Source organism: Onychostoma macrolepis, chromosome 11 (genome assembly GCF_012432095.1).
Source record: "Onychostoma macrolepis isolate SWU-2019 chromosome 11, ASM1243209v1, whole genome shotgun sequence".
Taxonomy (NCBI): Eukaryota; Metazoa; Chordata; class Actinopteri; order Cypriniformes; family Cyprinidae; genus Onychostoma; species Onychostoma macrolepis.
The window spans coordinates 26,500,056-26,522,957 of NC_081165.1; the positions used below are offsets into that span (position 1 = coordinate 26,500,056).

Here is a 22,902-nt window from a genome sequence, read left to right on the forward strand (position 1 = left end):
AGAGCCAGGGTTGTAACATAATGGGGGCTCGTCCATTTCTCTTTTTTTTTGATACTTTGGGACTGTGATTTTGTTTTTTTTTTTTTTCCCTTTTGATTGATTTGTTTTGGTGAGTATGGTTGTTGGAGGATTTTTGTGATTTATGCATGAGTTTCCCTGGTTAGATAAGGTGAGTGTTCCAGCTGGGTTGAATATTCAATCCTTCCTTCGGTTCACTCTTTTGTTATTTTGCCTTTTTTATTTTTGAGGTTATGATATTATTTTGGAGACTTATTCTCTGTCGGGGGTAAGCAATTCACAACTGTTTGATCATTGATTTATATGGTCTACAGTTGTTGTTTTTGTGCTTTTAAAGTCGCCTCGTGCCCGGTACACCTCAGAAGATAGATAGGGCTTAGGAAATGTTAGGCAGGTATCCGGGTGTTTCTCATGTATTTTGTACTATGTTAGGCTCAGCAACCATGCTCACTTTTTTTTTTGTAGGGAGTAAGAGGAAGAGCAAGTTAGGTGAGTTAAAAGTTCTGCTGCTCGTGTTTGTTTGGTCCGTGATCCTAACTTTAGTGTGCTAGCAGCTTTTGTGTGATGTTCCTTTGTGGACTTTAGTGTAGACTAATTCCCAGTATAAGGTTTGAGTAATTAGTGGCATTAAAGAGCTGTTGCTTGTTTGGGAGGAGTAACATTTTGTAGTTTACTGGGTCAGTTAGTTCTACTTTTGGGTTTACAGTTATTGTGTGAGAGTAAATTTGCTGCTTTGTGTTATTTTTGTAGTTTTGTACTACTGTGGACCTGTGGTGTTAACTGTGCATTTGTGCATGTAGTGGAAAGGACTCCATTTGTTTCGTGCTTTTGTTAGCACTTTAGTTTAGGAGTTCAGTTTAGTAATGGCTTCTTTAGAGGACTTCCTGAAGGAACCTTCAGATGAGTTGCTTGAGCTTTTTACAAAAGATCAACTCTTGCAATTAGCTTCTCATTATGATATCACCATTACTAGTAGTGAAAAGCGTTTAAAGGATAGTATAAAGGACATTAGAAATGTGTTGATCGATAATGGTGTTTTGAAAGTTAAGCTAGTTTCCTTCCAACCTATGGTTACTCCTTTGTCTGAAGCTGCAATGCAATTGAGGCTTAGGGAGCTAGCTTTACAGGAGAAACAGCTGGAGGCTAGGGAGAGGGAACGGCAGTTTAAAGAGAAACAAATGTATCTTGAACATGAACGGTTTCTTAAGGAGTTTGAGTTGAAAGTGGCTTCTGAAAGATCAACTCCTAGAGGTGATGTTCCTTTGTTCAATGTTGGTAGCCATATTAGGTTAGTGCCTCCTTTTTCTGAGAAAGATGTTGAGATATATTTTTCTCACTTTGAACGTGTGGCAACCACATCTAAGTGGCCTAAAAATGTGTGGACTTTGCTCTTACAAAGTGTTTTGGTAGGTAAAGCCCAGGAAGCTTACTCTGCTTTGAGTCTTGAGAGGAGCACTGATTATGAGGTTAAAGCAGCTATACTGAAAGCATATGAGCTAGTTCCTGAAGCTTACCGCCAGCGTTTTAGAAGTTGTGTTAAACTTGTGCATCACACTTATGTTGAGTTTGCAAAGCAGAAGGAGAGTCTGTTTGATCGGTGGTGTACATCTCAGAGGGTGGTAAATAAGGAGCAACTTAGACAACTTATTTTGCTTGAAGAATTTAAGAACTGTCTGCCTGAAGTTGTGTCTGTTTATTTGAATGAGCAGAAGGCAGTAACTTTAGAGCAAGCTGCTATTTTGGCAGATGAGTTTGTCTTGACTCATAAGGTAAACTTTGGTGACGAACAGGTCTCAGAGTAAGGACCAGAACAATACTTTCCGATTTGGAAAGTTACCTGATTCATCTTATGATGAGAAAATGGCTAGTGATGGTTCAACTTCAGAGAGGGCCTGTTTTTACTGTAAGAGACCAGGTCATCTTATTGCAGACTGTCCTGTTCTAAGTAGGAAGCAGAAATTCACAAAAACTGTAGCGTTTGTAAGTTCTCCAGTGTTAAGTCTACCTTTGTCATCTTCACTTGCAATTGAGAAAGTGGAATGCAAGAAGGAAGCGTTAGCTGGCTCATCATTTTTGATGGATGGTTTTGTATGTTTGTCCTCTGACCCAGAACATAGACAAGCTATTAAGATTTGGAGAGATACTGGAGCTTTTCAATCTGTGGTTCTTCAGGATGTATTGTCTCTTAATGAAAAATCGGCACAAGGTTCAGAGGTAATTGTTAAAGGATTTGGTGGAGGATTTTTGTCTTTGCCTTTACATAACATTCATCTACAATCTGATCTAGTTTCTGGTAATGTTGAAGTTGCACTTTGTTCCCATATACCTATAGATGGGGTGTCCTTTATTCTGGGGAACGATTTGGCTGGTGGTAGAGTACAAGTTGTTCCTGAAGTAACTTCCACTCCCTGTAAATCCGACAGCCCAGATGAGCTTGAGTTGGCATATCCAGACACATTCTCTGTTTGTGTTATGACTCGTGCCATGTCAGCTAAGAGGAATGTTGAAGGCAAGCCTCCTTCAAATCAATCCGAGATTCCACTTTTTGATACTTTTATGGCCCAAGGTGATGTGAACTTCACCGGGTTTGGAAAGATGTTTCCATCTCGAGAACAACTAATACTCAAACAAAAGCAAGATCCTACTTTGTCACTTATGTTTGAAGATGTGGTACCAGATGAAACATTATCAAATGTAGCTTCTGGTTATTTTATTAGTGATGGGGTTTTGACGAGAAAGTGGACGGATCCAAAAATGTCAAGTCAGGATGATTGGAGTAGTGTGTTTCAAGTAGTGGTACCAGAAGTTTATCGATCCGATATTTTTGTCGCTTGTTCATGATCATTGTCTATCTGGCCATTTTGGTATCAGGAACACTTTGGATCGTGTGTTAAGGCACTTTTTCTGGCCTGGGGTGAGGTCAGATGTGGCTCAGTATTGCAAATCATGTCATGTTTGTCAGGCGACAGGTAAACCTAACCAGTTTATTCCCGTAGCTCCACTACATCCTATTTGGAGAAATGGTTGGCTCCTGAACATGTTACACCTATTAACCCTTTGGACTGTATTGTTTTTAGGTTTGGTGGGGTTTGTGAATTGGCCAAACGGTATTTCAAATCAACTCCGGAGAAGATGAATTGTTGCTTTGATTTGAAAGGCTAAGCAGTCTGTTCCTGTTCAGGAGACCAAGTACTTGTATTTTTTTATCTGTATTTGGTTTTGTGTTACAGGCTCAATATAGTGGGCCGTACCTCATTGACCGGAAGGTTGTATGAGATGCTAACCAGCAGTTAATGTGAGGGAGTTTATTTTTGTAAGGTAATGGTCTTAAATTCTGCCACATTCGTGGAAAGGATAATGTGTTGGCAGATGCCTTATCAAGATCTTATCTGTTTATCTTATTGTACATGTTAGTGTTGCATTAGGTTCTCCTATAGCAACATTTTAAGGGTGGGAGTGTTGTGGGAGTGTTCTAACTTTGTGTTTTGTTGCAGTTACCCAGTAGCTCACCTGCAATCAACAGGCTAATTGATGTCACATGAAAGGAGCTATTTAAAACTCCATCTCTCTCTCACTCTCTCTCTCTCTCACTCTCACTCTCTCTCTCTCACTCTCACTCTCACTCTCACTCTCACTCTCACTCTCACTCTCACTCTCACTCTCACTCTCTCTCTCTCTCTCTCTCTCTCTGCGCGCAGTAGCTGGGCTTGCTTCGTGACAGTCCCTCCTTTTCTCTTTTGATTATTTAATAAACCTTATTTTATTTGGTAAACCCGTTTTGTGTCCTTTATGTTGCTTCCCCAGAGCCAGGGTTGTAACGGGGATAATCAAATGAGACTGGTATTTTTCAGACAGGATGTCAAGCTTTAGGGTTTCTGTTTGAATAAATAACAGGACATATTATAACAAATGGCACAAGTCATAGTCTATGTGTTCATCATACACAACTTCTGTTTGTACAATTCTTTTAAGTGACAATGGGCTCCATATGGGATGGAAAGTGATCAGGGACTTAAATCTACTGCAGGACATTTTGTTTTTGGCTTTCACTTTCAGTTACTGCCCATATTTATACAGAGCAGCTAGAATGACTGAGACACAACAACACTCCACCAAAGACTTATTGAGATTGAGAACTTGTGACACACTAAAATGTCCAAAGAACAACAGTTAAGGTTCCGTGGACATGGTGGAAATGGTAAGTGCATTTTAATATAAAGCTTGTTTTTTTTTTACACATCTGTGTCTATTTGCACTGCATTAAAGCCCATTTGTTTTATTTGCAGATGAAGAACTTGTCCACCGTGGAGATGAGGAAAGTGGTGAGTGTATTGTAATAGTTGGTCTATATTTACTAACACTGACTTTGCATAAACTCTACATTTTAGTATTTGTTAATTAATTTTATTTTGTGTATTTATGTACTTGCTAATTTTCTGAATGTAGTCTGTTATACAGTAGCCTATGTGTTTCTGAATATTCCCAAATGCTGAATGAAATAGGTCAAAGAAATAGGTCATTGCTGTCATATTTTGAGAAAATCTGAAATGTTTTTATTAAATGAAAAATATATAGTTTATTTTGTAAAATATATTATTCCTAACACACTATGAAGATGTAGGCAGACCAAATCTCAGACTGAATCACACCAAATACAGAAATATTAGCTTGAAAGGTTCACTAAAACCAACTAGTCACATTTACAGTGTTCTAATGTTCAGTGCAAAACGGCTTATATTTCTATAAAGCTTGTTGTTTTCTAAATGTCTATTTGCACTGCACTAAAGCTCATCTGTTTCATTTGCAAACGCCTCATTTGGCGCTGAAGCCAGTCTGGTTGGAACTGGAGCAATGGCTCGAGCTGAAATCGCCAGTGTGTCAGCTAAAGCCGGTCCATTTGGTGTGAAAGTGGGACTTGGATTTGACACGGGTGCATCTGCTGGTCTGGATGGGGTGGAGGCCAAAGTCCTGGGAACTGGATTCTCAGTTGGTCCAAGAACTGGTGTAGCTGTTCTAGGCAATGAAGCGTCATGTTCAGTCATGTAGTCACAGAGGAATTAATTACCTTGGAATATTTATGTGTAACATTTTACTACCAAACCATGAAGACAAAAACCTTATTAAAAATATTTTTTTAAATGTAAATCAGCTTTATTGCAGAATTGGTACAGAATTATACTTTAACAATATGAAAATGTTTTATTTTAGATGTTATAATTCCACAATTGTTTTAATATAATAAATATTTGTATTTGGTTATGCATGGGTATGCTTATTGCTTTTCTCTTCAGTGCTGTTATTCGGGGCCCCAAACCCCTTAGGTCAGGGATGGGCAACTTCGGTCCTGGAGGGCCACTTTCATGCAGAGTATAGTTCCAACCCTAATCAAACACACCTGAAGCAGCTAATCAAGGTCTTCAAGATCACTGGAAAGCTACAGGCAGGTGTGTTTGATTAGGGTTGGAGCTAAACTCTGCAGGACGGCGGTCCCTCCAGGACCGAAGCTGCCCCCTTACACCTGTTTCACACATCCTCCATCTGCAGTGCGTATGCAGTCCGTGTGCGTTATGTATGCGGTGCAGAAGCAGCACGGACTCACAGTGCTTTCACACAGGAAGCGTTTGCAGTTTCCCACAGACACAACATTTATCCATTATTTTGATTTCAAATCCAAACGTTGTTAGCCTATACTGAAAGTGCTTTTTCAGCATTGTGATCTATTTTGTACAGTTACACAATCTTTTAATACGTTGTTTATATTAACTCAATTAATATAAACAACGTATTAAATGCACTTGGCTTCTAGATTTGTATATTAAGTTGAAACTATATCAAGCAAGTGGAAACACATTTAAACACAGCATATAGCCTACTTTTCACAAGTATTTTAAATGAAAACTCACCACTGACAGAAACAGTCGGCTCTCGTGCCTTTTACATTTAAATCTTTATTATAAATAGTCCCGCGGGTCTTAAACAACTTAGTTTTTCTACCTCCACAAGACACATTTTTACCTCGAACAAAGCGCTGTCACTTTAATTCAGCACGTGCAGCAGCACAGCAAAAAATAGACTCGGTGCGGAAACGATCTCTGCACTGCTGCAGACGCACCGCTCCTGGAACGCACTGCCGGACCGCAACCGCGTGCAGTGTGAACGCTTTAATCCGTTAACATGGGTGCGGAAAAAACAACCTGATCTCACAGAATTCCGTGTAATGTTCACGGACTTAATTAACCTCCGAATCTGTGGTGGCATCACGGAATCGCCGAAAATTCCGTGCTGGGCTCACAGAAGGCATCAGCCGTGGTCCATGCACGGATTCACTGGTTCAACACCAGCGCTGCATCGGACCACGTAAAAAGAGTGACTCCGATGCAGTTATACTTTCACTGGAGTACCTGACCCCACCCCTACCCTAAACCTACCCAGTTCTGAACAATAATGATGACGATAAATTTCCCAGTATCGCGTCGGCATATTGATGCGTGGAGCACGGCTGATGTCTGTCACTGACTTACATTGGTATCACTTCTGTGAGCCCATCACGGAATTTTCGGCGATTCCGTGATGCCACCACAGATTCGGGGTTAATCAAGTCCGTGAACATTACACGGAATTCTGTGAGATCAGGTTGGGAAAAAAATACGCACTGCAAACGGAGTATGTGTGAAACTGAAACAGGCGTCAGGCAGTTAACTGACATCCTGTCGAAGCGACAGAAATGACAGGTATCTCTGCTTTGGTAAACAACTGTTAAGATGGAAAGATGTGCGTCTCTCTTATGCTTTGAAAAGGTGATGCTAAGAAGTCGCTCATGCCTACAGACTGAACACGTAATACACATGTGCATTGTATCACCATTTTCATAAACTCACATTTTTGTAGTTTACACAGAGACGACACTGGTATTTTTTTTTTTTAAACTTGCAATTTGAAACCAAAGTTTGTGTTTCCAGACCCCCAAAACACAATGTCATGTAAATGTAAGTGTTTAGTTGAAAACAGTTGTGTAAACATCCCTTAAAAAAGTTTTCAATGTAGAAGAACCATTTTTATTCCCCAAAGAACCTTCTGGTTTTCAATGAAAAGTTCTTTGGGAAACCAAAATTTTTTCTTCAATGCCTTAATAAAAAGTAATATATTTAAAATACATTTATTTCATAATAAATTCAAATCTATTAACATATTTACTGACATATTTCTTTATAATAACTTTATTTGGAGTACTATTTGTGTACAATTCACATTTCTTAATATTAAGCCTAGAATGTGTTAAAATGTCACTATTGATTGTATGATCTTTGAATAATATCGGTCTTTAAATGCAAGATATTTAAAGCGTACCAAAAGTATTCTTGCAATAGTTCCACTTTAGCACAATCTGAGAGCTTGAGGTTTTCCTTCACAAAATACCAAATCAGTTCATCCTCATATATCAAATCTTCAGTGTTTGCTGTGATTCCCAGACTCAAGGTGTGAGTGTTTAGTCTCTCTGTGTTATTAGGAGGTTTCTGGAATAATGATGTTGTTTGCTGTGCCGCTGCTTTTTAATTGTTTTTCAGTGTAAACATGCAGTAAAATAGCGTGAAATTTTTACAAGAAACAAAGGAACATCAAAGTAAAATCACTCATGATATCACAGTTTTAAGACCTAGCAATTAATCAAGGGATAATCAGTCTTACTTTTCAGATTCAGATTAGACCAATTTAGCTTTTTTATGTACACTATAATTGACTTAAAAATTCCTAAAGAAAAAATATTTGATAACTGGACCATTTTGTCCAAGGGATTAGAATTTAATACAGACATGTCCCTACCAATATCCATTAACTACTATATTGTCCTTAGCAATCATTTTGATTCCCCCCTCAATATCAGCGCTAATTAATATATCTTCAAAAAAACTACTCTCCAAAATATACAGAATTATATCAAAATCAGACAATACATTAAGTCTACCAAATGTTAGGTGGGAATCAGATTTATCTATTGCTCCCGATGCTGCCTTCTGGACACAAATCTGCAAAAATATTTACTTCATGACGAAAAATGCCAACCTTCAACTAATACAATATAAAGTACTTCATAGATTTCACCTTACTGGACGGAAATTATTTAAAATGGGTTTTACTTCAGAAACATGCTCACATTGTACACAAAACACCTCAGACATCTTCACGCCATGTGGCATTGCACCCCAGTTAAAGAATTTTGGGAAAACGTTACTGAGTCACTATCCAATCTTATGGGATGTCACGTCCCATTATCTCCCTCACTCTGTATATTAGGTGACATATCTATAATCAACTCAAACGATACAGATAGTAAATTACTTCTAGTGGCTCTAACTATCGCCAAGAAAACTATCCTCATGAACTGGAAATCAAGGAACACCATACATATTACATCTTGGAAAAACTTACTACTAGAGTACATCTCCATGGAAAACCTGTCAACCTCCACTCAAAATAATACAATAGAATTACACCCCTCTTTGTTATCTCTCATAAACCTCCATCAATCATGAATCCGTTGACCCTCTTTGTCTGAAGCCATCCACAACGACACGCCATTCATCAATATCTACACAAGATTTGTGGGAGGGGGGTTAGGAGGAGGTAGCAACAATGGCTAATATCAAACTAAATTAAAACTTATGAAAGATTAAACTTGTTCATTTTAATTTTTTATTTTTTTATTATTTATTTATTTTCTTTCCCTATCCTTTCTTTCTTTCTGTTCTCCTCATTTTTGTCGTGGTTTTTATTTTATTTATTATTATTATTATTTTTTTATTTATTTATTTATTTTTTTCCTCTGGTGAGGACACCAGCGTGCATGCACGGGGGAAGAGACCGGTCTCTCGAGGAGGGGGCGTGCTGGGCATTTAACAGCGGCGGTGATGAGGCTTCATTCAGTCCAGCTGTGCCTCATCACACGCCGCCAGCCCGCGTTGATCCCACGCCCCTCCTCTCATCCACCCACTCCAGTCGGGAGCCTGGTGAAGGGCGGCGAATAAGGGATGGGGTGGTGATGATGATGAGGGGGAGGGCCACCGATCCGTCACAATATATATATATATATATATATATATATATATATATGGACTGATATATTAAATATTATTATGGTTCTGTTAAAAAAAGGGCAGTTTAAAAGAGTTGAAGCATCTAGTTCAGCAGTTGAAAACGGCTTCATATTTTTGTGGTAACGGTATACGCTTAATATTTCAGGATTCTCTGAAGAAAAGAAAGTTCAAAAAAAGGACATTTATTTGAAATATTAATATTTTGTAACATTAGGTCTCTACTGTCTCCTTTTTTTCCCCTTAATTTAATGCATCCTTGAATAATCATCACTTTAAATCTTCAAATAAAAGATAAATGATCAAATAAAAAAAATATGAAGCAGCACAATTATTTTTTAACATGGATAATATTCAGAACTTTTTCGTGAGCAGCAAATCAGCATATTAGAATGATTTCTGAACCAGTAACACGTAACCTGTAACAATTCAAAAGTGGTGTTTAGAAATAGCCTACTGGTATATTGTGGTAAATATAATATCCAGGTCATTTTCAGTGATTTTTAATTCAGATAATTTCAGTAAATTCAGCAACTAAAAACATTTTACTCAACAGGAACATTTTTATAGCAGGAATATTGCAAGCTTTGTAAAATATCTTTATAGTCCATTCATTATTTTTAGTCATTTTGTTTGATACATTGGATGTTGAAACCAGGATGTTTCTACTGTTTTGATTTGGCTGACATCTGAGTCAATGTACTCCATTTTAAGAAGAACTTACCGTAGTTTGTGACCAATGAAAAAGTATATGTTCTATAATAGTATGGATTCAATCCAGAATTCTGTTATGTTGGCATTTTCATGTGAGACAGTACAGCTGTAGAAGATTTTTGTTACATCTCCTTCTTTTGACAGATTTTTCACACTCAAAATAAGGTCTACCGTAAACAGTTGAATGAATGAATGAGTGAATGACTATTCATTCATGTTCTACATGTCGTTAATTCTGAAAGAAAACGCATCTGGAACCTAATGTTGATGTAGAAATGAAAACAACTTCCACACACATCTGATTGAAAGACCACACACTCTTATATTAGCAGAAAGTTTGCTTTGTAAAGTAGGTTAAACTAGCATGGTAATACCAAATAATACAGAGTCTGGAAGGGCATAATTGACAAGCATTTACTTTCTCGGGGGGGGGATGCTGTCGGAAATGCTGCAACTTAATTGCAAGATTACAGCATGACATGGCAATATTCAAGGACTGGAAAAGAAAGAAGACACTGACCTGTCAAAAGGGTGCCAGTTCGAACTCGACAGATAAAAGGGACTGAGATACACCCTCTAAACCTCCACTCAAAATGTGAACCAAACACTCTTCTTGTTCGGGCTTCAGCTGGCAAATGCCGGGAATATTCTCCACAACAGAGCGAATAGCATCTCCAATAGTGTCTCCATGTCCGCTGTCGTTTTAGATTTCCCTCACCTAAACTACAATCTTAAATTCGGCGCTTAGCATCTACGTCACAGCTCTCAGCCCGCCCTCTGTTCGTTGGTTGGACGGCTGGTGCGGAGCCGGAGATAATCTGGGAGCTGGTTTGCTATATCAGACTGAGTACAGAAGTGAACTGAAATTGAGTGGAAGTACGAAGTCTGACGTAGTTAGGCTAAGGTTCAACAGCATTAAGTGCACATTCATTTAGACACCTACCTTATGCTCTTGCCCCCGTAAGGTTGAAAATGATCAAAAACTGTATTTTCTAGCATCTGGTAATGTGACCCATTTCAAGAGAGGCCAAAATAACAATTTTAAATCAGTCAGCACTATAGACATGAATCTCCATATTCACAAGTAAAGCTTCGTATTAAGATGCGGTAGAAAGAAACATTTACACGAGCTGAATTTTCAACCAACTAACCGAGTGCTTTGAGTAGATCAGAGATGAGTGACAGGACAGGGGCTCTTCAGGAACCAATCAGAATTCAGGTGGGGCCAGGGCCCCGCTGGCTCCACCCCTAGATCCACCAGAGCCTTCACACAAACTTCTTGTTACTGAATGAAGGATTTCATATGTCTTGTCAACTGTTTGAGATGCTTCCTCTGATGTCTAATGGTGCCACACGTGTGCGATCCTATTGGCTAGTGTGACCTCGCTGGCCGGATCACATGATGAGTTCAACCACTGATCTATAGGCTAGTAGAGAACTGGATTGCTCATGACGTCATGAAAGTGAAGCCACCGCGCCGCCATATTGGTATTCCCTAGTATTCCCATACATATTGAATAAATAAGAAATTGCACAATTTTAATGAGAAAACATTCCTAATGAGTCCGTATTTTACAATCTGAAGTATCCCTGTACATTTTTACAACACAAACGCCCAATGCATGTAAATGGTTGTTTGTTTAATGTCGGGAATTTCCCCAGCATATTAAAAAAGTTACTTATCATATTCACAGTAGTAAACATCATATGAACATGATAAACATCAGACAGACGAGATCCTTAATATATGTATTAATAATAATCAGAAATGTTTCTTGAGCAGCAAATCAGAATATTAGAATGATTTCTGAAGATCATGTGACACTGAAGACTGGAGTAATGATGCTGAAAATCAGCTTTGATCACATAAATAAATTACATTTTACAATACAATATATTCACATAGAAAACAGAAAAAAAAAATCACATATTTAGAAATTAATTTTACTGTTTAACAGTACTGTAATGTTACTGTATTTTTGATCAAATAAATCTGCCTCGGAACTTAGAAACATTTGACAATAATGAACTTTTAAAAGGGTATCACCTTTGGTTTTGGAGGTTATCCCAACTCCAAAGTTTCCTTTGATTATATTGTTTTCATTTTTTTCAGTTTTATTTTGTATTTTATTGTATTTTATGATTGTTTTGTACAGCACTTTGGTCAGTGTAAGCTGGATTTAAATGTGCTCTATAAATAAAATTGACTTACTTCATTAACCAGTTGGGCAAGAAGTAACAGGTGTTCTTGTGTCCAGCTTGGTTTTCTTTTATGTTTGCACGTCTTACTATCATCCATGATTATTCTACTCTGTTAATTAAAAGGCTGTTTATATGCATATTCACTAATTGTTTACGAGAAGCATACCTGTAAGAGCCTGACAATTAGCTGAACATATGACACTTACATTTTAAAAATCTTTATTTGAATGTGGCAACATTTTTATTATTTTTATTTTTTTCCAACCTATTTCTAGTAATAAATCAGAGACTATCAGCCAATCACTTCATGCATAGTTAGTAAGCATGCTGACATCACCCATAGCAACGAGGTCAACCCCGCCCCCTTACTCTTAGCTTAAGACTTCTCTCTATTCCTTAGTAAGAGTTTGTCTCAGCAGCTTTGTGAATAGGTTTGAAGAGGGAACTCTTATCTAAAACTTTTACTGCTATTTAGGAGAACTCTTAGTGGTAAGATAAAATGTTTTGTGAATATGGGCCCAGATCTCTAAATCAGATCCTGTCAGAAAATATCAGTTTTGTCTGGTATTCAAACAACTTGTTAGCAGCAAGTTTTGTCTGGAACCCAACACTGTATTAACAGTCTTCTATCAGCTAAGAAGCTGACTGAAAAAAGCCAGAGAAGAGCAGAAACAGGACATAAAGTAATGATGATAAAAATGAGCTGAGTTTATTGAATAATCTTAGTTGTGTATGTTTCAATGCTCAGTCTTCGTCTGACCAGCACAAATTTACTGCTTCACAACATCGTTCTGTGATGTTAAAAACCTTGAAAAGGAGACATTCTCTCGTCTCTTACTCATGAAAACAAATATCTCCAATCATAAGATTATAACTATAAGGAAGAAAAATGGTAATAATAATAAAATAGTTAAAAACATAATATAAATTACAAATAATCAAATAATTCGTATTTAAAAGATTAAATTATAGATGATTATAAAAATTATATAAATAATCAAATGATAACTTACATAAATGGATAATGATTATAGATTAAATGAAAAAATAATTAAATGAATAATAAATGAATAAAAAATACAGAGCTCATGGGAGTTTCAAGGGCACTCAGGAAAAAAAAAGAACTGGGCATTTCACAAGACATCCCAATAACAGACACTAACAGGTTTTTATTGATTTTAAAATGAAAACAATTCAAAGGAGAACATTTTACCAATTTGAAAGGTAAATAAACTAAACATGCTGATTTCACTGAGAAGATTCAGGAAATATTACAAGTTCTTGACCTTACTATTATACACCAACCAGGCCACTCTAAAAAAAACAAAAACGAAAAAAAAAAAAAAAACCCCACAGCAATAAGCATATTGTAATAATAAAGAGGTTGACAAACCAGCTCGAATTGAAGAATAGCAGTAATTAGAGAATCATAATATTATAAGATATATGACCAAATTATGGCGCTTTTCCACTGCATGGTACGGCACGGTACGGTTCAGTACGGCTCACTTTTGGGGGGTTTTCCACTGGATATAGTACCTGGTACCTGGTACTTTTTTTAGTACCACCTCAGCCGAGGTTCCAAGTGAACCATAACGTTACCAAAACGTGACGTGTAAACTCTGCTGATCACTGATTGGCTGGAGAAAATCGTCACTGCTTGCGTCATTGAACTTGCGGCACTGAGACACAACAGACCCGCTAGATTTAAATCAGCAGCCAGCGAAGGATCGAATGCAACTGTTTTGAATGGGCGCACCTTTCTTTTAAGAACCAAAAAATGGCTGTCGAGGAAGTACAGACTGTCCTCTCATTGATAGCCGAGGAGCGGATTCAGCGAGAGCCTGATGGAGCGACGCGGAATTAAAACGTTTTTCAGGAGTCACGGCAGTAGAGGCGGCGCAACTATAACGACACGTGAATAATCCTGCCCACTCTAAAGCGGTACTAAACTGCAGTGGAAACACAAACCGAGCCGAACTGAGCCTTGCCGTGCCGTTCTGAACCGTGCCGAGCCGAGTCGTACCACGCAGTGGAAAAGCGCCATTAGACACACAAGTGTGAGTTTAATAGTTGACATTTTGACAGATAACAAGGTACATGTTCCTAAATGGGGACAGGAACATAGAAAAATAGTCTTACAATGTGATAATTGTATACATTAGATGATATAAATGAATTATAAAAAGTGATATGCAACTATAACAGTCATGTTTAAATATAGAGAACAATTTGAATGATTAATTAAGTGAGTTAAATATTAGTAGTAGTTGATGGGTTTTCAGGATGTCAGTTTTAGATTGTGTCAGGAAAACCTGCGACAAATAGATGTCCAGACGAGCCGCTGTGACGACTCCTAATGAGAGCAGTCAAAACTGAGACAGTAAATGGGTTTTTAGGATAAATTTAGACATAGTAAAATATTACACGTAAATATTCAAAGGTTATTGATACCTGTGTGACTAGAATGAAAATGAGAGTTCTGAACCCAGAAGAGATACACTGATTTTTGGACCAATTGAGGCTCCACTTCCCAGTATTTTGGCCTCCACCCCACCCAAACCAACATATGCACCCGTGTCGACTCCAAGTCCTAATTTCACATCAACTGGACCAGCACTAACTGACGCACTGGCAATTTCAGCCTGAGCCATTGCTCCGGCCCCGAGTCTAGCCGCAGTGGCTTCAGCGACAACTGAGGCGTTTGGACCTTTGGCTTCAAACCTAAATACACTGTATTCAGCACTGTATCGTCCGACTCCTGCTTCCGCATAGACTCCAGCTTTGGGAATCCTCCTTCCTGGTTTGTTTTCAAAACCATCCACATATGATCCAGCTCGAGTATAGGTGCCTTCTGCACTGGCATCTGCGGGTCTGTGAAACGTGTCAATCATGCCTATGATGCCGCTTCCTGAAGCAGTAGCTGATGCAAGCTCCACACTTGGACTTTTTGAAATATGCTTTTTCCATATTTCCTTTTCGAGTAATTTCTTATTAATCTCACTTGAAACAGTGAAATCGACTCTGGGGTTTTCTTCTCGCAGACATTTGGTATAAAGTATGTCACATTCTTCATCTGAAAATAAAACACATTCGTTTTAATGCAGAGCAAATATCGGCAGACATTTAGAAAAATAACGAGCTTTGTATGAATTTACGTCGTCATAGCTGCCATTTTACACTGAATTTTAGAACATTGCGAAGGTGATAAGATATTTTGAGTTAAAAGCTGTTATTTCCAGACATTTTAGGTGTCAGAAGTTCTCCACGGGGCTTTGGTGGAGTGATGCAGGTGAAGTTTCGCCACTCCTGAGACACACAGAATAAGGCACCAACTCGAAGTTAGAGCACAATGATTTTTGCCCTTGATCACTTTGAAATCAACTCGGAGTCACTAGAAAAAAGGGCAGAGAAGGAAGCGGTAACAATAAACAAAAGGAATTCCAAGAGCGTGACATCATATCCTGTTTGGTATAGATTCCAAAATTGCAAGTTTACTTTGAGCAACCCTTAAGACCCTGTTGATGCAAATACAGTATGACACTGATTTTACACACACACACACACACACACACACACGCACACACACACACACACACACACACACACACACACACATACATACTGTTAAAAACACAGGATCTTTATTTCCATCAATAGTTCCAAGAAGAACCTCTAACATACACAGAACATTTCCATTCCATTCTTTATATAGAAATTCTAAATATCAAAATTTCTATAGATGTTGTTTTTCAGTGCATATTTAAACACCTTCATCTTATTTTTATTATTCTCAGGTTAGGTAAATAAGTCGAATCGGACCTAAATTATGAGTACAAATTAGGACCAAAGGGTCTGTTCTGGCTTGTAAATCAATGCTGACGAGGCAGACTTTGTTATATAAATACAAGTCAGTTTATTCATTACAATTTGTACATCTAGCAGCACAAGTATTCTAGAACTACTGCATACAAGTATTAAATAAAGTATAAATATCGAAAAGTTCTTTACTCAAGGCAATATCAGAGGTGGCTCTGGTCCCGGAGAAGCTCTTCAGGTCCCGTAGTGGCATCTAATCTCGTCCTCACGGATATTTAAACTAGTGAACTCCCCAAATGACGCAGACTGGGAACACCCTCAACGTCTTAAAGTAGCCTCATGTGTTATCTCTTCTTTCTTCTTCTGGATTCTACTGTAGACCTCGTCCTGCAGCCAGCCCATCACCTCTTGTTACGAACTCTCTCCTCTTTTTCCCTCATATCTCTATTATCTTACTAAACATATGCTTAATAAAAGTTTTAAAACAACAATGTGTGGTCTTTTCCTGATCTCTTTGACCCTGAATTCAACTCTGTACAGTCACCTCTGCCCTCACATACTGTATAACTCTGCGACACTCTCCAGCCTTACATTACTGGGTCAGACATCATATAAATGTTATACTCATTGTATTATAAATACAATACCTATGCAACAGTTACATAATTGCCCATATAAGGTTTCTGCCGGAAATAAACAAAATAATAAACCATTTGACATAATATACTAGCTAAACAGTGAGCCAGAGTAATTGTATTCTTGAATGCATTTTACACAACATCCCCCTTATGCAATTAATCTGACTCATTGCAATTTTTCGCTTTTTTTAGTTTATGATTATTTTCCACTTGATCAAACTTTGTCATTTACATTTGTTCTTCTTTGGAACACATTTGTTTAATATTTCATCCAGGGTCGTCTGTTTTTGGTCTTTTAACTTGTTTGGTTAATTCTTTTTTAAGTCATAATTTTACCAGAATCTTAAATCTTTGTACTCTGCTTTTCTGCTATCGCACATTTACCATGATTGTACCTTTGTACCCACTAGTACTTAGTTTTCCTAGTAATTAATCATAATCAGTTGCCTTTTGGGGATCTTCACATAGAAACGTACGAGAGTGCACCCTGGACGATGGGGCGGGGCGACACATGTGGCTCCGCCCACATTCAATTTCATTTTTCACCTTCAATTTCAATTTACAGCAGAGCTTATTGGTGTAGACGTCTGCGCATGAGCATTCTTTTATATACGTTTTTATGAATTATCTACGCTGTTTGGCATATTAAGTGCTAACAACAGCAATTTTAGATAGATTAAGTTCCTATCAAACGCTTGGTGGCGGCATCTCCGAGTACTTCGGGCAGAACAGAGCTGTATAATATGAGCAGCTCACGAATTCAGTCTTGGGAACAAATTCTTAATTCGTGGCCATGATATAGTCCTACCTATGCAATAAATAGTCTCACCTATGAGAAGTATTAATTATGTTTCTGTGTGATGAATGTAAATAGTGGTCCTCAATCTCAACAGGTGGGTTGCACGTTAAATGAAGTCATATTATTGCACTTTTCACTGTACACGAAGCAGTCATATTTTAACATTGAGCAGTTTTAGCTGGGCGATGTTGATAAAAATGATCCACTGTTTGAGATTTAGCTGTTTTGTATAATGTATATTTATATGTAGCCTATATTCTTTATTTTAGGATCGGTGGATAAAAAACTTAGGATATGATGATAATTCACTGTAGTTCAGTAAGACATAGGACAATCCCGCAAATGGTTTTATTTTGAAGAACAACTGCGGTGACAAATAAGACAATAATACCAAATAGTCCATCAGTGTGAACTGGGGTGTATTCCAGAAAGTATGGTTAACTTACCGTCAGATAAACCCTGAACTTTCGGTTGCTTAACCCCAAACCTTGCTTACTCGAGGTATGTGGTTCCAAAAACGCATCCGGGAGTAAGTTCATTCAACTCAGAGTATGTTCCTGGTTAAGACTCAAGACATTCTCAACAGAGCGACGAATTGACGAGTCACTATGGAAACGGACGCTAAGAATAAGCGCGCCATGCTGCTTCTTTCTTCTTCTTCTGTTCAACGGTCATGTAGGCCTTATGCTTAGAGCATATCGCCACCTAATTGATGGTTTTGCAATCATTTTTTTTTTTTTAGTTTAATCTTTAATCCTTGAGAATAAGAATTATATTGTTTTTTTGATGCTAATTATATATTAAGTCATATCAGATATGTATTTTTATTATAGAAATACATCATAGAAAATGCCGATCCATGTGTGAGATGATAATATAAAATGTAATAAATATATATATATATATAGTAGGCTATATACATAACTGTATTGTAATAATATATAATATTGTGCGCCATCTGTCACGCCCACTGAAGGCTCGTCAGTAGATCATACATGCTCTGATAGCGCTGAAGTGAACTAACCCTGGAACATAACCTGCTCCGGAGCATCATTTCTGATGTACAGATGTACTGAAAGCGCTCACACTGTTTCTGACACGAAGTACAAACGCATTTTCCAATCATTACAAGCGATGTAACACGTCCAGTGTAGTCAGTCCCAAGCTACTGTGGCGTTGTAGACACGGTGTAGGGCAAATTGTGTCAATCCAGATGTAAGAAATGAGGAAAATAAAACGACCTCAGTATAATGGCGCCAAAGAGACCGTTACAGTAGTATACAGCAATTTAAAAAAATACAGTAAGTCTCTGTATGTGGGGTCTGACGTCACAGAAAAATCCTATGATGCAAAGGGTATTACAGTTATTTACTGTAAAGGGAATTTGCAGTATTACACTGGGTGATTTACAGTAAATAACTGTGGAAATTACAGAAATGTCTAAGTGTAGGCTCAAATATTTATTAAGATATAAACAAGAAAACATTGAGCTTGCCATGAAAACATTTTATTAGCACTTTATAACATAACGTTACAAGTCTGTGATGCATTGAGCAACTTTGGCTATAACTCATCTCATTTAAACAACAAAAAACGGTTGTGCGTTAAAACGTAGAATCAGCCGCTTATGTTATCATAATTTGCATATACAATCCCAATTTAGTGCTGATCTGTGGCCTGCCGATCCTCAAGGATATATGAATGAAGCGCTGCAGCCTGAAGAACCCGGAGGTGCTGTCGTCACGAGTTTATTTGTAAACAATGACTTCATCTGACTAAAATTACCATGGTTACTAAACAGATAATAATTAAGATAGGCCTATGATTCTAGAGTTAGCACATAATATTTCTGTAATATGGCCAAATTAAATACAAAATCATAGGAATGTGCATGGTCGGGTCTACACCAATAAGATTTGCTGTGTTATAAACCAATGGAATTGGGGGTGCCCCAATGCCCCGCCCCAATCGTCCAGATTGCACTCTGGAGTACTTGTCTACAGATGTCAATCAAAGGAATTATGGATTCTTGGTAGAAATACTTTTCCATGGGCTGCTTGTTTCACTGTCAAACTCAGGCAAAGTGAATAAGTTTCAAGGGGTTGCTCTCCTCCAGTCCATTAATGACTTGGTTTTTAAAATACCTTCATTACATTTAAAACTTCAACAGTGTATTTGACAATTAAAGCACACACAACTGACTGATTTTCTATTTGCCAAATTACTACACAGTTCTCTAACCTCTGGGTGGAACCATTTCAAAATTTACATTGTCACATAGTTTCCATTGATTATTATCATTAGCTCATTTGCCATTAAAATAATATTTGCTAATAGTAAATATTATATAATAATAATAATAATAATAATATTTAACATCAGATTTATCCAGGTCAGGTACCTGTTCTCTCATTTTGCACCCATTTTCATATTCTAAACCATCACCTGATTTCTTACAGTATTTCTTTTCTTTAAAAAACTTTCAATAACAGCTAATTTATTCTTAACATTAGGCTTGTTTGAGATGCACCTCGCCTCGCCTGAAATGTAGGCGAGAGCAGGCGGCTGTAGTGAGGGGAGGAGTGAAATAAGCGCAGTCAAGACGGACAGTTCTGACCTCTCGAAGTAGAAAGAGATCAAACGAGATCAAAGGCGGATATCGCGTTATTCTCACTCATATGCTGTGCTGCTGATAAACATGATATAATTTCAGTTCTGTTGCTTTTATATGAATATAAACATGATGAACAAGACACTCAAAGTGCTTGCTATTTAATTCCATACCTAGGGCGTATTTATCCTCCATTTTTATTTTAATTCAAACATGTATTTTAGATTTTTATAGAAAATATGACAACAATCACATAATCCACACAGAGATCGCACTGTCATAGTGTTTGGGAATATTCATGCACAATTTAAATACATAATAGCATGAAATCAGATTTAAAAAATGAAACATTTTAGAAGAGAATGTCTGAACCAATGAGCATTAATCTGTGTCTTCAGTTAGTCGTTTCCCATCATGCTTTTCATCAGCGCAGTCGGTGGAGAGCAACTGCACGCGACTGCTCAATCCGACACAGCCGGCTTGCCGTCGCGAGAGTTTTTTGGCACACGTCAGCATGACATCAGAGCAAGGCGGACCTAACTTGGACACTTTTCTAACCAGCATGCATCTCGTGGCGATCACCGGTGATCGGTTCTGTGCAGATTTTGCTCATCTCAAACAAGTCTATTATTACCTTGCCACTTAAGGCCATTCTAAAGCATTCACAAGTGATTTTTAAAACTATTTTTTTTTCAGTAAACAAATTTTTACTCTGTCACTATAATTTGTTACATCTAAATATCATTCAGATAAAGCCAATGAAAAAAAAAAAAAAAAGCATCATTTTGATGTGCCCGTCTCCTTTTTTTCGATCATATCTGGGTCTCGGGCTGTTGGGCTGCTCTTCATCCACACAGACTGGAATCTGTGTTCCAGCAATAGTCATTAACTCAACTATTACTTTTGTTAGATGATGAATGAGGTGACGCCAAGGAATGAAGAGTCAGGGACTCCGGGGTGGAGATGAAGAGTCTTTTATTAATGTCGCTTGCTAGTCAAGTGTCAGATAAGAAGTGGCAAAATGGCCCAGAACACAGAAACTACATCAATCTCCCTCTCTGCCTGTCCAAACATTGGCATACTTCTCAGTTTCCGGGTGCACACCATGTTATCAGTTCTTAAAAGAAACATGGGAGGTAGTTCCGCCTTGCATATAAAACTATGATTGTGTGCTACACAGTATGAGAAGAATAAAGACTGAAAATATTAAAAGTACGTATGATCTCACACTTTAAATCTGTTTTTCATATCAGGAGATCTTCTTAAAATGAGTTTCCTCTCCCCTTCTAGAAGATATTCTGGCATCAATGATTTTATCTATCATTAATTATTTATTAATAATTATCAGTTATGACCAATGTGTTTAATCCAACGGTCCAAATTGCTGCAACAATTTTTCTTCTAGGAAAGTTTACTTTTTCAATTTCTTTACCTTACCCTATCAGGATGTGAAGAGGCTTTCAACCAGAATAACAAAAAATGTTTCTGAAGACAATCACCTATGGCACCTTTAACTTTAACGCAGTGAACGCTTTATTTGAATTTATACCATTTTATACTAAACATTAGAACACTGTGAATGCGACATGTTTTACTCAGCCTTGCAAATTGTTGTGATCTATTCTGAGTTTTGGTTTGCTTGACACAAACTTAATTGTTCAAAAGACCTAAAAGAAAGAAAACATCTGCATCTTCAAAATATCTTAGTAATAATATGCATTATATTGCTGTCAATCGATTTAAAACAACTAATTAATCCCTCTTTTTTGTAATTAATTGTGATTAAACACACATAATGCAGTTTGAGATATATTATTGTTGAGATAGTCTAATACATATTTTCACAATGAAACTCTAAATGAATATAGAAACAACCAACGTGATCTCATGATAATTCGTATGTATTTTACGTAAAATGTGGTTCTATAAAACGTACATTTACTTACGTTTTTACAGGCACTAAAACGTACAATACTTACGTTTTTCAGCATCTAAACGTACAAATACTTATGTATTTTCAGCATTTAAACGTAAAAAACTGATGTATTGAAGACATCTAAAAATTAATCCTTATGAATATTGAAATCGCGGCATTAATTTTATTATTAGTTGTTTTTAGTTGTCATATCAATTACCTTGTTTTCAATTGCATCATTAAATAGTTTACTCATTTACTTAATACGAAAAGATAACATTTTGTTTTGTTGTGTGATTTCTGCTGCCAGCTCGTTTCCAATAATAGGCATACATAATGTTAAACAAGACTACACTTTAAACCTTAAAATAAATAACATTTTAAATCGTTTAACCTTTGTCATGTACTTTGTTTGCCATGGGCCAAAAAAGGCGTTTTCTCCGACATGCTGTGACAACAGAACTATATATATTTTTTTTTAAAAACACCAAAAACCGCAACATAATTAGGAAATGAAACGATTTTATTCGTGAGCTGTAATCCAGATCTTCAGAATCCATACGACTGCGAGGAACAGACCCAAATCCAAGCCTTTATTCGACGATCTTCATCTACATCCCGAGCAGCAAGTCAAGCGACCGTAAACAGCAAAGCCCGCGCTGACTGACGCGTTCGTTACCATAGACATAATAAATACCTAGACGCCTCATTGGCCGCTTCGGTCCGTTGCTGCGATACGTCAACACGTCCGCCATGTTTGTGAGGGCAAGACTGCCTTAAAAACAAATGGAGGTAAACGGGGAGCTGTGGTTTTTTCGGGATAAAAACACGATAACATTTACATTTATCAACGGATTGCAGTGGTTTGTGATCTACATGAAGTTAAAAAATAACTCTGCCTCCAGTTATTTAGTTAGGCTTGGAAAATGTATAATTTTCTTAAGAAATTGTAAAAGCTCACACTCGTGTTGATTTGGTTGATTTTTTCGGTTAACAATTCTAATATTGATGTAGTATAACTGTGACATATACATGTAATGTAATTTTAATGTACATTAAATGAAATTAAGTTGTTTCATTGCTTTCTCTGTCTTCAA

The 22,902-nt window shown here is 37.3% G+C and overlaps 2 protein-coding genes across 3 annotated transcripts; one reads left to right on the forward strand and one right to left on the reverse strand.

Annotated features, from left to right (window-relative positions):
* Positions 1–881: 881 nt before the first annotated feature.
* On the forward strand, positions 882–5,277 carry LOC131549541 (uncharacterized). Of its 2 annotated transcripts, XR_009273418.1 has the most exons (4): positions 882–2,232; positions 4,075–4,216; positions 4,305–4,340; positions 4,847–5,277. XR_009273418.1 is itself a non-coding variant. In XM_058791826.1 (3 exons), exons 1-3 carry the CDS (start codon positions 4,171–4,173, stop codon positions 5,062–5,064), a joined length of 300 nt encoding a protein of 99 aa, XP_058647809.1. In that variant the 5' UTR covers positions 3,831–4,170; the 3' UTR covers positions 5,065–5,277. The 2 variants fall into 2 exon arrangements, 1 of the variants encoding a protein (XP_058647809.1); XM_058791826.1 differs by lacking the exon at positions 882–2,232 and having other exon boundaries at positions 3,831–4,216.
* A 7,836-nt stretch (positions 5,278–13,113) lies between these two features.
* Positions 13,114–22,560, reverse strand: LOC131549138 (uncharacterized). The gene is made up of 2 exons (XM_058790988.1): positions 22,503–22,560; positions 13,114–15,099 (listed from the first exon to the last, which is right to left on the reverse strand). The coding sequence occupies exons 1-2, from the start codon at positions 22,558–22,560 to the stop codon at positions 14,486–14,488; spliced, it is 672 nt and encodes a 223-aa protein (XP_058646971.1). The 3' UTR covers positions 13,114–14,485.
* Positions 22,561–22,902: the final 342 nt, after the last annotated feature.

Excerpts from the sequence above, each read along its gene's own strand:
- LOC131549541 (XM_058791826.1), top strand. The coding sequence starts at position 4,171 with ATGTCCAAAGAACAACAGTTAAGGTTCCGTGGACATGGTGGAAATG. Across the intron at positions 4,217-4,304 it reads CCGTGGACATGGTGGAAATG|ATGAAGAACTTGTCCACCGT; the intron begins GTAAGTGCATTT and ends TTTTATTTGCAG. Across the intron at positions 4,341-4,846 it reads CCGTGGAGATGAGGAAAGTG|CCAGTCTGGTTGGAACTGGA; the intron begins GTGAGTGTATTG and ends TTGGCGCTGAAG.
- LOC131549138 (XM_058790988.1), bottom strand. The coding sequence starts at position 22,560 with ATGGCGGACGTGTTGACGTATCGCAGCAACGGACCGAAGCGGCCAATG. Across the intron at positions 15,100-22,502 it reads GCGGCCAATGAGGCGTCTAG|ATGAAGAATGTGACATACTT; the intron begins GTATTTATTATG and ends TTTTATTTTCAG.